This window comes from Mercenaria mercenaria, chromosome 19 (genome assembly GCF_021730395.1).
Source record: "Mercenaria mercenaria strain notata chromosome 19, MADL_Memer_1, whole genome shotgun sequence".
NCBI lineage: Eukaryota > Metazoa > Mollusca > Bivalvia > Venerida > Veneridae > Mercenaria > Mercenaria mercenaria.
In genome coordinates this window covers 37,330,468-37,347,739 of record NC_069379.1, presented here as the reverse complement: position 1 = coordinate 37,347,739, position 17,272 = coordinate 37,330,468, and the positions used below count along the sequence as shown (strand labels likewise).

At 34.9% G+C, this 17,272-nt stretch overlaps 1 protein-coding gene across 1 annotated transcript in view; it reads right to left on the bottom strand.

The window, feature by feature from the left end:
* Window positions 1–999: 999 nt before the first annotated feature.
* LOC123543110 (uncharacterized) overlaps window positions 1,000–17,272 on the bottom strand; it is a 35,479-nt gene continuing 19,206 nt past the window's right edge. The window contains exon 9 of the mRNA XM_053531478.1: window positions 1,000–1,568. Coding sequence (XP_053387453.1) covers window positions 1,325–1,568 — 244 coding nt within the window. The 3' untranslated portion in view covers window positions 1,000–1,324. The remainder of the gene's footprint in view (window positions 1,569–17,272) is intronic.

Here is a 17,272-nt window from a genome sequence, read left to right as displayed (position 1 = left end):
TGCCATGCAAAGGGCGCTATTTCATTCGAGTATAATATGGTATAAGTAATGATTGGCGTCTAATAAAACTTAAATAATTCAAAGTTGTTGATGGGCATATTTAGACTTTAAACTCTTTGGATTAAATTGTCCAAGGCAGCGAACTGGCATATGAATTTTATTGAACGAAGCATTGGCCTTGTTCTACAGGACGTCCTAAGAAATTTCAATGTCAGCTCGGAGACATTTTCGAGCGTAAGTGCTGACATGTCATTTAACAGTAAAAGAACTAAAAATTTACATATGTTTACTGTAATTTAATTTCTTGATGTGACATAAAAATTAAACCCACTGACTATTAATGATTTTATAATAATAGAGGGCAGAAAATATTTTCTTTTTGTTCTTTTGAACAATTAAACCATTGCCTTTTTTAATGTTTTATTTCTTATGGGATCATTTCTTGGAACAAAGACTGACTGGATGTGAACCTGTGGATCGTGCCTGTCGGGTTAATGTATTGGATTATTTCAGCACAGTCTAGCTATTTATTATTCATGTAAAACTTTATTTTTTTTGGCTCAAAGATTGACTGGATGTGAACCTGTGGATCGTGCCTGTCGGGTTAATGTATTGGATTATTTCAGCACAGTCTAGCTATTTATGATTCATGTAAAACTTTATTTTTTTTTGGCACAAAGACTGACTGGATGTGAACATGTGGATCGTGCCTTTCGGGTTAATGTATTGGATTATTTCAGCACAGTCTAGCTATTTATGATTCATGTAAAACTTTTAATTTTTTGTGTTTATACAATTCTACCACAGTAAAACGAACATAAGATTTAAGACAATATTTTTATTCAGATAAAAGGGGAAAGATAAAAAGAAAGACAACAGCAACTGTGGACGGACTTTTTAACTGTCTTCCGTAAATCACATCTCTCATCGAATATGCACACAGTCATTTTGGGACTCAACAATATTATACAGAATACTGAAATAAATCGAATAAACATATGCGATACGTCTTATTTACTTTTGAATTCCATGTACATAGTTCATATTCATTGTTATTAAGTTCATGTAATTTTATAATGTCCGTAACGACAAAATCAAAGCTATGTTAAGTTTAAAGTGTCTAAAACATTAAATGTTACGTTTTATTAAATTAAAAGCGCTAGATATTTTCGTAAGAATGGAAATTAGAAAAAAATGATGCTGACATATTTAGCCAAAGGCAGGCAGCCGACTTGACAATCAATAGTAAGTCTTTACCAAAATACGTATCATGTTATCATAACATGGACTAAGGAAATGATCCTGACATTCCAGCCGGATTTGTCTATATATTACACAAGCAATAATCAGTTTCGCAATAACCCCTGGCACAGCTATCTCGACACCACCCGTCCCAGTAATCACCGCCCACTTTTGACGAACACTTTCCTTGTGACTGCACATCCGGTTTCTTTGTTGTTGTTGTTGTTGTAGTTGTTGTTGAAGTTACTGGTTGTTCTGCGGATTCCGTACATTCACAGGTATCTGCTGGACAGTCACCATTATCCTTATTGCAGTTCTCGTTACACCTATGGAACAAAACAGAGGCATATTTTGTTTACTGCAGAACTAGTACTGATGTAATTAATGTTCATAAGTAGAAACATTTAAATGTAGACTAAAATGTCTTGCCGTTTCGTAGCATTAAATATAAATTTGTTTTTCCTTTCGCGCACAATATATAACGAGAATAAACAAAATTGGTTGCGCTATAAAGTAAATGCACTCTTATTATATGGGAATACGTGTACTGATTCAAATTACTGTAATGGTAATGCTGGTTTGCTTTAGCGAGACAGTATTACGACAGCATTAACTATGATAACTAAAAAATCCGAGTATTTCCAAAATCAGGAATTGCATGGCTTCCAGTTTCTCCTTTCATTACAGATATGAAGCCGGCGACGGAACACAACGGAACAAAAAAGGCGATTGGCTGTTTGAAAAGTGACCAATAGAAACGTGTCTTTCAAAGCTGATGAATGATTGGTGTATACTCGTCCAAGCTCATGTGCAGAAAAACTGTCAACAGAATGACTGATGATTGCAGAGAGGACTAAAATATTAAAACTGCGTACGTATTACGTAATTCTTTTGTCTGAAATTTTAAACAGTAAAAAATACAATTATTTTGCTCCTTTTTGGTGAAAGAAATTATTCTAACAATACATTCCAACTGAACAAATATGAAGATTACTGTAATGGTGTCAAAAGGCAGTGCCCTTCATCGAATACAACGCGCCCTAGGTATGTTAAATTTCAGTACTGGGACATTATTGCAAATGTATCAAAACGAAGATATGTAACCATCAAATGATTAGACAGCAACGAGTTCCCGATAGGCAGTTATTCAAAAATACATAAACGAAGTCAAATGATTAGACAGCAACGAGTATATCGGGAACTCGTTGCTGTCTATTCATTCGACTTCGTTTTTGTATTTTTGATTAACTGCCTATCGGGAACTCGTTGCTGTCTATTCATTCGACTTCGTTTTCGTATTTTTGAATAACTGCCTATCGGGAACTCGTTGCTGTCTAATCATTTGACTTCGTTTTTGAATTTTTGAATAACTGTATATCGGGAACAAGTTGCTGTCTATTCATTTGACTTCGTTTTTGTATTTTTGAATAACTGCCTATCGGGAACACGTTGCTGTCTATTCATTTGACTTCGTTTTTGTATTTTTGAATAACTGGATATCGGGAACTCGTTGCTGTCTAATCATTTGACTTCGTTTTTGTATTTTTGAATAACTGTATATCGGGAACTCGTTGCTGTCTAATCATTTGACTTCGTTTTTGTATTTTTGAATAACTGTATATCGGGAACTCGTTGCTGTCTAATCATTTGACTTCGTTTTCGTATTTTTGAATAACTGTATATCGGGAACTCGTTGCGGTCTAATCATTTGACTTCGTTTTCGTATTTTTGAATAACTGTATATCGGGAACTCGTTGCGGTCTAATCATTTGACTTCGTTTTGGTATTTTTGAATAACTGTCTATCGGGAACTCGTTGCTGTCTATTCATTTGACTCCGTTTTTGTATTTTTGAATAACTGCCTATCGGGAACTCGTTGCTGTCTAATCATTTGACTTCGTTTTTGTATTTTGAATAACTGCCTATCGGGAACTCGTTGCTGTCTAATCATTTGACTTCGTTTTTGTATTTTTGAATAACTGCCTATCGGGAACTCGTTGCTGTCTATTCATTTGACTCCGTTTTCGTATTTTTGAATAACTGTATATCGGGAACACGTTGCTGTCTATTTATTTGACTTCGTTTTGGTATTTTTGAATAACTGCCTATCGGGAACTCGTTGCTGTCTATTTATTTGACTTCGTTTTGGTATTTTTGAATAACTGTATATCGGGAACTCGTTGCGGTCTATTTATTTTTATCCTGTCACTTGCAGTATTTTCGACCCGATATCAGGGTGACTTATATCTGTCTTGATATACCGTCAGTTGATCATGTGACCAGTGATATACGGTCAGTTGATCATGTGACCTTATGATCGATATTGTTGTCATAAGAAATTTTGCAACGAAACCATCATCATTGTGTTGGAAATGTCCGAACTAAGAAAATGAGTGGTCAAATAATGAGTTTTTATTCAAAAACGAAGAAGTTATTGCGATTTTGCCGGTAATCACGTCATTATATAAGTGACGTCATTACGAATATGACGTCATTAAAGCGGTTGTCGCACACTTATTTTTGTAAAATAAATTGCCAAATATCGGAAAATGAAGTAATGACAAGATAAATAGAATAATAGGTTAGTGCCTAAGATTGAGAAAGTTTATCTGGCTCGGCTCCGGACGTTATCAGGTTCGCCTTCGGCTCACCCGATAACCTCCTCCACCTCGCCAGATAAACTTTCTCATCTACGGCACTAACCTATTATTCTCTATGACTTCGTTTATGTATTTTTGAATAACTGCCTATCGGGAACTCGTTGCTGTCTATTTATTTGACTTCGTTTTTGAATTTTTGAATAACTGCCTATCGGGAACTCAATGCTGTGTATTTATTTTGCTTCGGTCCTGTAATTTTGTGTTATCATCTATCGCGCACTCGTCGCTTTGTATTCATTTTACTTCGTTTCTGTATTTTTGTGAAACTGTCTATCAGGAACTTGTTGCTGTCTATTTATTTTGCATCGTTTCTGTATTTTTGTGTAACTGTCTATCGCGCACTCGTCGCTGTGTACTCATTTTACTTCGTTTCTGTATTTTTGTGTAACTGTCTATCGCGCACTCGTCGCTGTCTATTCATTTGACTTCGTGTCTGTACGTTTGTGTAACTGTCTATCGCGCACTCGTCGCTGTCTATTCATTTGACTTCGTGTCTGTACGTTTGTGTAACTGTCTATCGCGCACTCGTCGCTGTCTATTCATTTGACTTCGTGTCTGTACGTTTGTGTAACTGTCTATCGCGCACTCGTCGCTGTCTATTCATTTGACTTCGTGTCTGTACGTTTGTGTAACTGTCTATCGCGCACTCGTCGCTGTCTATTCATTTGACTTCGTGTCTGTACGTTTGTGTAACTGTCTATCGCGCACTCGTCGCTGTCTATTCATTTGACTTCGTGTCTGTACGTTTGTGTAACTGTCTATCGGGAACTCGTTGCTGTCTAATCATTTGACTTCGTTTTTGTATTTTTGAATAACTGCCTATCGGGAACTCGTTGCTGTCCATTCATTTTACTTCGTTTTTGTATTTTTGAATAACTGTCTATCGTGTACTCGTTGCTGTCTAATCATTCGACTTCGTTTTTGTATTTTTGAATAACTGCCTATCGGGAACTCGTTGCTGTCCATTCATTTTACTTCGTTTTTGTATTTTTGAATAACTGTCTATCGTGTACTCGTTGCTGTCTAATCATTTGACTTCGTTTTTGTATTTTTGAATAACTGCCTATCGGGAACTCGTTGCTGTCCATTCATTTTACTTCGTTTTTGTATTTTTGAATAACTGTCTATCGGGAACTCGTTGCTGTCTAATCATTTGACTTCGTTTTTGTATTTTTGAATAACTGCCTATCGGGAACTCGTTGCTGTCCATTCATTTTACTTCGTTTTTGTATTTTTGAATAACTGTCTATCGTGTACTCGTTGCTGTCTAATCATTTGACTTCGTTTTTGTATTTTTGAATAACTGTCTATCGTGTACTCGTTGCTGTCTAATCATTTGACTTCGTTTTTGTATTTTTGAATAACTGCCTATCGGGAACTCGTTGCTGTCCATTCATTTTACTTCGTTTTTGTATTTTTGAATAACTGTCTATCGTGTACTCGTTGCTGTCTAATCATTTGACTTCGTTTTTGTATTTTTGAATAACTGCCTATCGGGAACTCGTTGCTGTCCATTCATTTTACTTCGTTTTTGTATTTTTGAATAACTGCCTATCGGGAACTCGTTGCTGTCTATTTATTTGACTTCGTTTTTGTATTTTTGAATAACTGCCTATCAGGAACTCGTTGCTGTCCATTCATTTTACTTCGCTTCTGTATTTTTGAATAATCGTATATCGGGTACTCGTTGCTGTCTTTTTTGCTTCGTTTCTGTATTTTTGTCTAACTGTCTATCGCACACTCGTCGCTGTGTATTCATTTTGCTTCGTTTCTGTATTTTTGTGTAACTGTCTATCGCGCACTCGTCGCTGTCTATTCATTTTGCTTCGTTTCTGTATTTTTGTCTAACTGTCTATCGCACACTCGTTGTTGTCTATTTATTTTACTTCGTTTCTGTATTTTTGCGTTACTGTCTATCGCGCACTCGTCGCTGTCTATTCATTTTACTTCGTTTCTGTATTTTTGCGTTACTGTCTACAGTGTACTCGCTGTTGTATATTTATTTTACTTCGTTCATGTATTTTTATCTAAATGTCTATCCTGTTCTCGTTGCTGTCTATTTATATTACGTATTTCATGAAAATGTCTATTGTGTTCTTATTGCTGTTATTATATTGCCTATATATAGATTTTATTATAGGATTTAACAAGAAACAGATTATTTTTTTGTTCATTACAAAATATGTGGCAGCCGCACAACCGATATCCTACAAGTCATGTTTACATGACATATTGCATTATCAAAACAATTACGATTTGTAATAACTTCTGTTTGTTTGAAAAAATTTGCTGTATGCTACGAATACGTGCGTGAACTACAAAGTTGTTTTAAAATGAATTAAGATATATATACCGGCAAATTCGCATAACCTCGTCGCAGTATCACATGATTTGTTCAATTAGCGCACAATTTTGAGATATTTTTATTATTCATGTTGCGATGATTTTATTTAGTAAATAATTCCCGTGTTTACTAATAAACTTTGATAATGTTGCAGTTGACCTGAATACAATCGACACTGTTTATTGTCCAATACAGGTAAATCCAATAATTGCTTTGCAATAGATCTATCATGGCGGATTATCTTTGAACATCCCTGGACTAATTGGACTCAACTGCCACATTATCAAAGTTTATTAGTAGTTAACCCATAGCCTGCTGGCGGCAAAGTGATTCTGCCTTTGCGACCAGTGCAGACCAAGATCAGCCTGCACATCCGTGCAGTCTGATCATGGTCTGCACTGTTCGCTATTCAGTCAATAAATTTTCATTGAACACCCCTTTTAATATCAAATGGTATTGCCCAAATTGAATGATGGACCAGTCCATTTCAGAAATTTAGCAGTTTAAGGGTTAATGCCATCTGTAAAAGCGACGTTTATGTTCATAATATTGTACTGAAACAATTTTGCTCCGACCACAAGTTGCACAAGAGGTTCAAGTCGAAATGTAGTTTGAGATTATGTGAAAATCTTGCGTCAATTAACGTTTTACGGACAGACATTACAACCGAGCTGCGGTGACCTAATAGATAAGGCACCTGCCCCGCAATCGGGAGGTCAAAGGTCCGAGCCCGGTCAGAGGTAGGACTTGTTACTGAAGAGAGACCGGTTGGTGAGCCGCCAGCTATTTAAATAATGTTTACCGATTGTCTGCCTGCCTGGTGCCTGGCATTAAAAATAGGAATTGGGAAGTAATGCGGTTCAATGTATATAGGTGTCTCATAAGCTAACTTGGCTGACCCTTTCAGTAGGGTGACACTATAATAAACAAACACTTTACTTATCTTTACTTTACTTTACTTTATACTAGCGCGTCGATCTAGACGTTTGTATCAAGTCTAACTGGTACTGTGACATTTTGTATTTCTCCCATCCCCAAGTCCCAAGGACGAGGATGATAAGAAAAGTAATAGAGCCAACGAAAGTAGTACATAAAACTGGTACATTTAGTGGAGGCACTAGGCTGGTGCGAGATCAGGAAACATCTTTTCGATGAGTGTACTAGTACTAACCTGTTCTCCGCAAGTAACTGCCAACTTCTCCGTATGTATATATAGTGAGTGGAGGACGAATGATTCAAGACGTAATGTTTTGTATCAAATCGTCACAGGGAATATACGCCTTGCCTGTGGAATCGAACTCTTAACCCTCCGATATGTACATCTGCTTTCTTCTTACTGGGCCGAGGGACAGACTTCCTTTGTTAACTTACATCGCAAAAACATAGAATTTGCAATCAGTTATAAACAATAATGCATAACATAATAACACTAATTCATAACTCATTCATTTTCATATAAACAATAATGCACTTTTAAAAAGATGAATAATTCATAACTGGATTCATATTTGAAATTAACTAAGCCTGGCCTACTGCACTGACTAAAATAGCAGAAATATAATATCTTCTGTGCCGTATTACATACGTTACGTTACAGTGTGTGTGTAGACTGTGAAAAACGTGCTTGCAATATCAAATTAGTAGGAAATGAATTAAGATACATACTAATTATAGCATGTTAACATAAAAACATCTGTGATATTCTATGTTTATTCAGAACATTGTTTCCGAGTATACTGTAAAATCATTTAAATCTTTAGCCTGCTGGCGGCAAGTGTTTATGCCTTTTCGACCAGTGCAGACCAAGATCAGTCCGCACGTCCGTGCAAGCTGATCATGGTCTACACTGTTCGCTCTTCAATCAGTAAAATTTCAGTTAACACGTCTTTGATTAAGAAGAGGTACTGCCAAAATTAAATGATGGACCAGTCTGTTTAAAAAAAAACACTAGCAAGGTAAAGGTTAATTTCGTGGGGACAAAGTTTCGTGGTTTTTGTCAAAACATAGATTTCTTTGGAATATGAATCTTGGATTCGTGGTTTTTGCAGATAAAATGAGAATTTGGATTTAATTTTTTTTATTGACGTAATCGCAAAAAGAAAACAAACAACGAAATTAGCCCCCCCCCCCCCTCCCCCTCCCCCGCCACGAAAACGTTATGACTTTATAGTATATTATATTAAGTGATTCAGCAAAGGTGTTGATAATGTTTTCATTTACATTCTTGTGGTTGTTAAAATATTACTAATTGGTAAACATGTTTAAAGTGATAGTATGGGTTAATAGAAATTATAATGTAACCGGAAATATATTTTATCAAGTTTGTTGATTTAAGAGAGTTATCTTTATTTGGTCGCATAATTATATCAACCTGTCAACCTGTCATCGATATAGTCATTGGAAAGATAGAAAATGTAAAGATGGTACCATAATGTTTGAAAGTCAGCAAGCTTGGAAAAATAAATGTCTTAGTCTTTCAACTTACCAAATATCTTTTCTATGTGAAAGTTCAAAATCGATTGTTATCGATTAAGGGCAGTTACAACCCTCTTGCAGTTCTGATTCACCATGTATTGGATTCATAAGAGATTTTTTCTCAAAAACATCTATTGACACCTAACACATACATACAGGTTGATATACTCGACTTCTACCGTCCCATGAAAACTTTACAGTACTGGGCAAATCTGTAGCTTTCCAACGTAAAAACAAACACAGTTTTCATATAAACTGTATCTTATTCAAAGTTGCCTTCGAACCTCGGACTTCTAAAAATCGTTTCGGTACAAATGAGAAAAATACTTTGTGACACTACTTGTACATAAATCGTTTGACAGAAATTTTTTTTTTTCGGACGAGTAATTTATCTTATACACGGCCTTTTTCGTGTTGAAACTTTTGTAAAACAATATTTTTTTGCATCGTTAATGTGTTTGGTCGAGTAATTGCGTGAATTTTATTGATCAGATATGTACTCCAGGGTGACTGTGTATATATTTACTTTCTTTTTAAATCTCATTGTGTTTGGTGCATACTGTAGATATATCGATCAAGTTTTTAACCATAAAAAGATATTGATAGAGAGGTCACATTTTGTTTTCGAAAAGTGTTATTTAGAGAGATATTCGGGGTTTTAAATTGATCAATAGTTTATCTTAATGTCTTACTCAGAAAAGAAGTCATTTGTAAAAAAATCTTGTAGAAGTTGCAAAACTATGTGACAAATCGTCTAATTAAAAACCTTACGATTTAGTTTTGTGTATGTAAGCTAAGAGGGTTTCATAACTTACGAAGACTTCAAATAGTAAATATGTACTTTGTATGCTGAAGAAATTTGCATTTTATATCAGACCTGGCCAACGTTAAGCAAGGAGGCGTAAATATAGCTTATTCATGAACATAAAGCATAAATGTCAACTCTGAAAAATAAGAACTTTTTATCTTTTATGTGGCTTCCCATGAAATAAAGAGATAACGACTTGTTCATTAAGTTATAATATATCTGTCATGCTGCACTCACTTAATTACAAGAAATTGAAAGAGATAGATAGTTTGCATAAATATATAAAATAAGTGATATTTCAGCTTAAATTAAACTTCATTTTTGTTGTTATTTTTATGCTAAATCGCTTCTTATATTTAAGTGCATCGAAGGGTCTGTACCTAATTTTTACAAGAATAACGAAAACCACAAAACAACCTATGTATTTCGGTATTTGATAAATATCCAAGAAGAAGCCTCGTTACGAGAATGTAGCCTGACATCAATCAACGCATGTATGGTAGTGCACACACGGAAGCACATATGCACAGTAAATAGACAAAGCAAAAACATTCAGCCGAAAACTTTCATTGTAAAGTAATTAATACTTTTCACTATTTTATGACATTTAAATGTGCCTAAAGTTGATATGTAGATATATACTATTTAAATGTGCCTAATACTGCATATACATATTGTTTAAATATGTCTAAAACTGCGTACATGCTTTTTAAATATGCCTAAAGCTGACTTTACATACTACTTAAATGTGTCTTAAGTGCATATACATACTGTTTAAATGTATCTAAGGCTGGTATACATACTATCTAAATTTGCCTAAAGCCGCATTGTGACTATTTATCGCATACATTTGTGATTACGTGTCCAAAACAAAAGCCGACTATTAGAAATAATTACCTGTTACCAAGAGAACATTTTTCAAATGAGAATTTATTATTCTCAAGTACTTTGCGTTTTACAACCTGACCAGGAAAAGGTAAACCAAGACAGCATTAGGTTATCTGGGATCAAAAACTAGGTCACCAGATCAAATCAAAGGAAAAGCTTGTTAACACTGTAGAGGCCACATTTATGACTGTATCTTCATGAAACTTAGTCAAAATAGTAATCATGATGATCTCAAAGCTCAGTTTGAATCTGGGTCATGTAGGGTCAAAACCTAGGTCACCAGGTCAAATCAAAGGAAAAGCTAGTTAACACTCTAGAGGCCACATTTATGACCATATCTTAATGAAATGTCAGAATGATGATCTATAGGTCAAGTTCAAATCTGGGTCAGGGGGAGTGAAAAACTAGGTCACCAGGTCAAATCAAAGGAAAAGCTTGTTAACACTAGAGGCCACATTTATGACTGTATCTTCATGAAACTTAGTCAGAATGTTAATCTTGATGATCTTTAGGTCAAGTTCGAATCTGGGGCATGTGGGGTCAAATACTAGGTAACTATTTCAAATCAAAGAAAAAGTTAGATAACACTTTAGAGGCCACATTTATGACCATATCGTAATGAAACTATCTTGATGATATTTAGGTCAATAGGTCAGGTGAGCGATACAGGGCCTTCATGGCCCTCTTGTTTTCTTAATGAAATTAGCTTTTTCAACTTAACCGTTGTTTTTTTCTTCGTATTTTTTTGCACTGTGTTTCTTAATGTTTATGTTTGCCGTCGAGGTCTGCCTATTTTATTCCGTTTATTGTTTGTGTTACTGTCTATATTGTACTCGTTGCTGTCTATTTACTTTACTTCGTTCATGTATTATTGTCTAAATGTCTATCGTGTTCTAGTCGCTTTCTATTTACTTTACTTCGTTCATGTATTATTGTCTAAATGTCTATCGTGTTCTCGTTGCTGTCTATTTACTTTACTTCGTTCATGTATTATTGTCTAAATGTCTATCGTGTTCTCGTTGCTGTCTATTTATTTTATATATTTTATGTAAATGTCTATTGTGTTCTCGTCGCTTTCTATTTATTTTACTTCGTTCATTTACTTTTTGTAAATGTCTATCGTCTACTCATCGCTGTCTTTTTTTACTTCGTTTCTGTATTTTTATGTAACTGTCTACAATATCGTGAACTCGTTGCTATCTATATATGAATTTTTTGTGTAACTGTCTATAGCGTACCAGTTGCTGTCTATTCGTTTTACTTCGTTTAAGTATTTTTGTGTTACTGTTTATAGTGTACTCGTTGCTTGCTATTTATTTTGCTTCGTTTAAATGTCTATTGCGTACTCGTTAATGTCTATTCATTTTACTTCGTTTATGAGTTGTCGTGAAACTGTCTATAGTTTACTAGTTGCTGTCTATTCATTTTACTTCCTTCATGTATTTTTGTGTTACTGTCTATAGTGTACTCGTTGCTTGCTATTTATTTTGCTTCGTTTAAATGTCTATTGCGTACTCGTTAATGTCTATTCATTTTACTTCGTTTATGAGTTGTCGTGAAACTGTCTATAGTTTACTAGTTGCTGTCTATTCATTTTACTTCCTTCATGTATTTTTGTGTTACTGTCTATAGTGTACTCGTTGCTTGCTATTTATTTTGCTTCGTTTAAATGTCTATTGCGTACTCGTTAATGTCTATTCATTTTACTTCGTTTATGAATTGTCGTGAAACTGTCTATAGTTTACTAATTGCTGTCTATTCATTTTACTTCCTTCATGTATTTTTGTGCTATTGTCTATAGTGTACTCTTTGTTGTCTATTTATTTTACCTCGTTCATGTATTTTTGTAAGCTTCCATCGTGCACTCGTTGTTCTTTATCTTTTTTATTATATTGCCTATATATATTTTATCAACACAGATTATTTTTGTTCATAACAAAATATGTGTCAGCCGCATTTTGTGCCTTTAACAGTATTATGATCACAACCGAACTCCTAGAATTCATGTTTACATGATATATTGCATTATCAAAACAATTACGATTTTTAACATCTTCTGTTTGTTTTATATTATTACGAAATTGCTGTATGCTGCGAATACGTGCGTGAACTACAAAGTTGTTCTAAAATGAATTAAGATAAATATACCGGCAAATGATCATAATCGCGTTGCAGTATCACATAATTTTTCAATGAGCGCACAATGTTCAGATATGTTTATTATTCACGCTACGATGATTTTATCTAGTAAATAAATCCTCTGTTTAGTTAATGTCATCCGTAAAAGCGACGTTTCTGTTCATCATATTTTAGGTCAACGTTTTTGCTCCGACCACAAGTTGCACAAGAGATTCGCGGCGAACTGTAGTTTGAGATGATATGAAAATCTTGCGTCACTTAAGGTCGATCCACACCTTAGGACCGGAATGTAGAAGTTTGACGAAAAAGAATGAAATTTGGCTCAGATATAGATCAAACTCTATATTTTCAGAATGTATGTTTCTTTTTCGATTTTACGTTTGTGCATTTACGTTAAAAGCGCCACCTGGTGGCGCACGATTTTTCACGTCAATTGCTCGTTTTTCTGTCATAATTTCAATAATGTTTTGGCGACTAACTTTTTTTTTTCGATTGCGCATTTAGTTGTCTGTTCCAATGTATTTGACGACATCTAAATGTATTTATTGCATTATAAGACCGTCAGTTTTCTGAAAACAAATTGGCTGACGCCGAAATCGTTATAAAATTTGTACGTGCAAATTTACGCATTTTGTCCTATAACTTTTTTTCCGTGCGGTCAAAGTGTTTCATTTTTTGAAATAGTCTGCTGCTGCGTCCGCTCTTTAAAATAAACAAATAAAAAAGGCATGTGTTCTCGTTGGATTTTTTGCTAAAAAACTTTGAAATTCATGGATAAATGCCGAAAAGCCCGACGCGTAAGACTGTAGAAACCATGACGTTACCGTGCTAAATATGTTCCGTTAATACAATGTAACAGAATACTGTAAATTTCCTACAGTACTGTAATATTCTTATAATAGTTCTAAACGGTGTGGCAGAAAAAATGATTTCAGATGTTTGAAGTATATATTTTAGTGACCACACAGTTTATTAAAAACGAGAAGCTTCACATATATTTGCAACATGTATATGTAATACTGCACATGTGCAAAACAGACAGTAACACACGGAAGGCCGGAAAAAAAGACATTGTAATTTACAGGAACATTGTTTCCGAATAACGACAGTTGATTGAGACGCTCCTATCAAATTATACAAACCACTATTTTTACTTGATGAAATTGTTGTGTTTTTGTTTCTTTTTTTCTTTTCTTTTTTTTTTTTTTTTTTTTTTCGAAATTAAATCTGTCTGCCTCACGTTGTAATGCATACATGCTCGCCAGCACTGTTATATATATACTATTAATATAGGAAAAATGTTTAATTCTCGATTTGTTTAGTGCCTGATTTTCAACAGTATTTTAGTTATGTACCTGCGGGCAGTTAACCTAAACAATATTCCTGGATTCTGTACCAGTACTAACCTGTTCTCCGCAAGTAACTATCAACTTCTTCACATGAATCTTAGGGATCAGCAGTGGGGGACGGATGATCTTAGACATACAGTCTTCAATCAAATCGACACGGAGAGGGAATGTTTATCTCTTAAAGTAGTAACTGACCTTAAAATAAATATCAAAACTTTTGTTAAGGGTATACTTAGTATTCAACTTTATTTCAGAAAGAATTATAAATCAATTGCTATCTTTCTACTTAATGCTGACATAAAATACTAGGCCCGTCAGAAATGCTTAGCAAGGTTCTGAGAACTCTTCTCGTATGCATGTGCGAAAATGATTGTATAAAATAGCGAATGCGTTCGTGCGTGCTGTAGTTAGTAGTGTGGCTACGTATGCGTGCGCACGCACATGACTCCAGATCGGAAATGAGTTGCTATACAATTAAGATAGTATCCAAGATATATCCATTACTGTATTTATATAACCTATACTGTGTTGGTGCGCCGTAAAACCCAAATAAATAAATAAGAAATATGGTGAATGATCGCCAGTATGGGTAGAACAGCGTAACAGAATTTCATGTGACACATTTCTGATCCCCACCTCATGCGCACGTCAACATTTTTTCAGGTATTAGGTTTGAAATGAGCATTCTCGCCCGCAACGGTAAAAATGTGTAACAGATTTTCCATAAGACACAATTTTTATGCGCATCCCATTCCTGTCATTACGCTATTGGGTTGGCAGAGGGTTTTTGTTTTTTGTTTTTTTTGTTACCTTAGGTGATTTTATAGTTTCAATTTACCATCGCCCAGAAGATGAATACTTCGTTTCAGTTTCGTAAAGTCAAACGTTTAACCCATTGGAATCAAGGTCAAACTTCAAGGTCGGTCATGTGAATTTTGCTGCTTGGTATAGTAGTCGCAACTTGACCGCGATGGTTGACCTTAGGCAGATTATTCATATCGATTATTTCATTGTAGAAATATGGGGTGCTTAGTGTAGCCGTCAATTTTAAATTTATGAATGCAAATAGCTGAAGCGTTTAAGTACACCCCTTTTCAATAATAGGTTGTATCTAATTATGTATTATAATACAAAGGTCAACCATCGGGGTCAAGTTGCGTCTACTATAATGTCTTTCATTTATATCTGAACAGTTGTGTAACTGTTCTAACACTGTCAAATTGTACAGCCATGCGTGCAAACAGATCGTCGTCACAAAAACAGAGAAAGTATGGTAACAGCAAAGTTGCGGCTAAGACATGTTGTTTTGTACAAAATAATTCACATATATGTATCTATTTATTTTCGTGTTAAAAAAGTTTTGAAAGGCGGATGAAATTAAAAGACAGTTCGCGTGCTGATTAAATCAACAGAAAGTTCACGTGCTGTTAAGCTTTACGCCATAATAGAAAACATAATTTTATATATTTCTTTGACATCTTTCAACTCAATCTGGTCCATTGAAATATATAATATACGCTTACTTTTTTACCTGAGTCTCTTACATACTGTGCCGCGTGCTGAAATAATCTAAATTACAATATCCAGTTACATGTATTTTCTTGTGTATTTAATATGTGAAAGTTGAAATACATTAAATAGAGCACCGTGTACTGTGAACTGTAGTTATGTCCTTGATTAGAAACATAGAAATAACTTGTTATAGATAATCTTCCCTGAAAACATAAATTTTGTTAAAAGTTGTTATAAATTGTCGAAAACGTCCAATGATGTATCACGGTGATTATGTTTCATGTCTAAATAGGTGCTTGCATAAAAATAAATTGAACATAAAACTTTATTGCTTCAGTCATAATAATCTTTTTTCAAAAATGTCCTGTTCATAACGAAATTTGGGAAAACAGGGGTTTACCTTTTCAACAGGAAAGAAATTTACTCGCGTTAATAAATGACGCAATACAACAAAGCCCAGTGTCGGCGTATCAAAAATAACTAGAGATGCTTTTGAGAAAAGCGCATGTCTCCCACAACTGCCCCTATGAAAAATGTCTAGTTTCTCTAGATGGTCTAGACGAGTGGATCCAATTAGATGGTCTGGACGAGTGGATCCAATAAGTAATTCAAGGGCCATAATTCAAAAGTGTCTAGGCGGATTTGGCTAGTTATCGAACTTGTCTGAGGTCTTATGGTCAAAGACATTTTGTTTAAGTTTGGTGAAGATCGGATGAGAAATGCTCGACTTAGAGAGCGGACAAGAGTAAAAAGAATGATTTTTCTTTAAATCAAGGGCCGTAACTCCAAAATGCCTGGACCGATTTGGCTAGTTATCGAAGTTGGCTGAGGCCTCATTGTAAAACACATTTTGTTCAAGTTTGGTGAATATCGGATGAGAAATGTTTTACTTAGAGTGCGAACAAGAGTAAAATGTCCGATTGTTTGGTAACTCAAGGGCCGTAACTCCAAATTGCCTGGACCGATTTTTTGTCAAACACATTTTGTTCAAGTTTGGTGAAGATCGGATGAGAAATGTTTGGCTTAGAGTGCGGACAAGAGTAAAAAGGCCGATTTTTGGTAATTCAAGGGCCATAACTCCAATACGCCTGGACCGATTTGGCTAGTTATCGAACTTGGCCGAGGTCTTTTTGTCAGAAACATTTTGTTTAAGTTTGGTGAAAATCGGATGAGAAATGTTTGACTTAACAAGCTTTGTGACAGACACACAGACAGACAGACACACTGGAATAAATAAATATGTCTCCCACACCACTGTGTGGTGGGAGACATAATATCAGTTTGAAAAGTCTGTGATAAAAATAGACTGGTGTACAGTTGAAAAACATAAAAACGGTTTTATCTAAAGCCGTAGTTACCTCGTTTATTGATACAGTCTTGACTTGCTAAATATCTTGTAATGCCGTGTCTTGTAACGGCCTGTCCTGTAACGACGTGATATAATGTCCTTAAAAACGTCGCGCTTTTCGACATTTAACTACGACTTTCAACGTATTTTAGCAAAAAATCCAACGAGAACACATGCCTTTTTTATTTGATAATTTTAAAGGGTGAACATTACCACAGACTATTTCAAAAAATGAAACACTTTGACCGCATGGAAAAAAAGTTATAGGACAAAATGTATAAATTTGCACGTACAAATTTTATAACGATTTCGGCGTCAGCCAATTTGTTTTCAGAAAAATGACGGTCTTATAATGCACTAAATATATTTAAATTTTGACAAATACATTGGAACAGACAATTAAATGCACAAACGAAAAAAATAATGAAATTGCCAAAATATTATTGAAATTATGACAGAAAAACGAGCAATTGACGTGAAAAATCGGGGGCCACCAGGTGGCGCTTT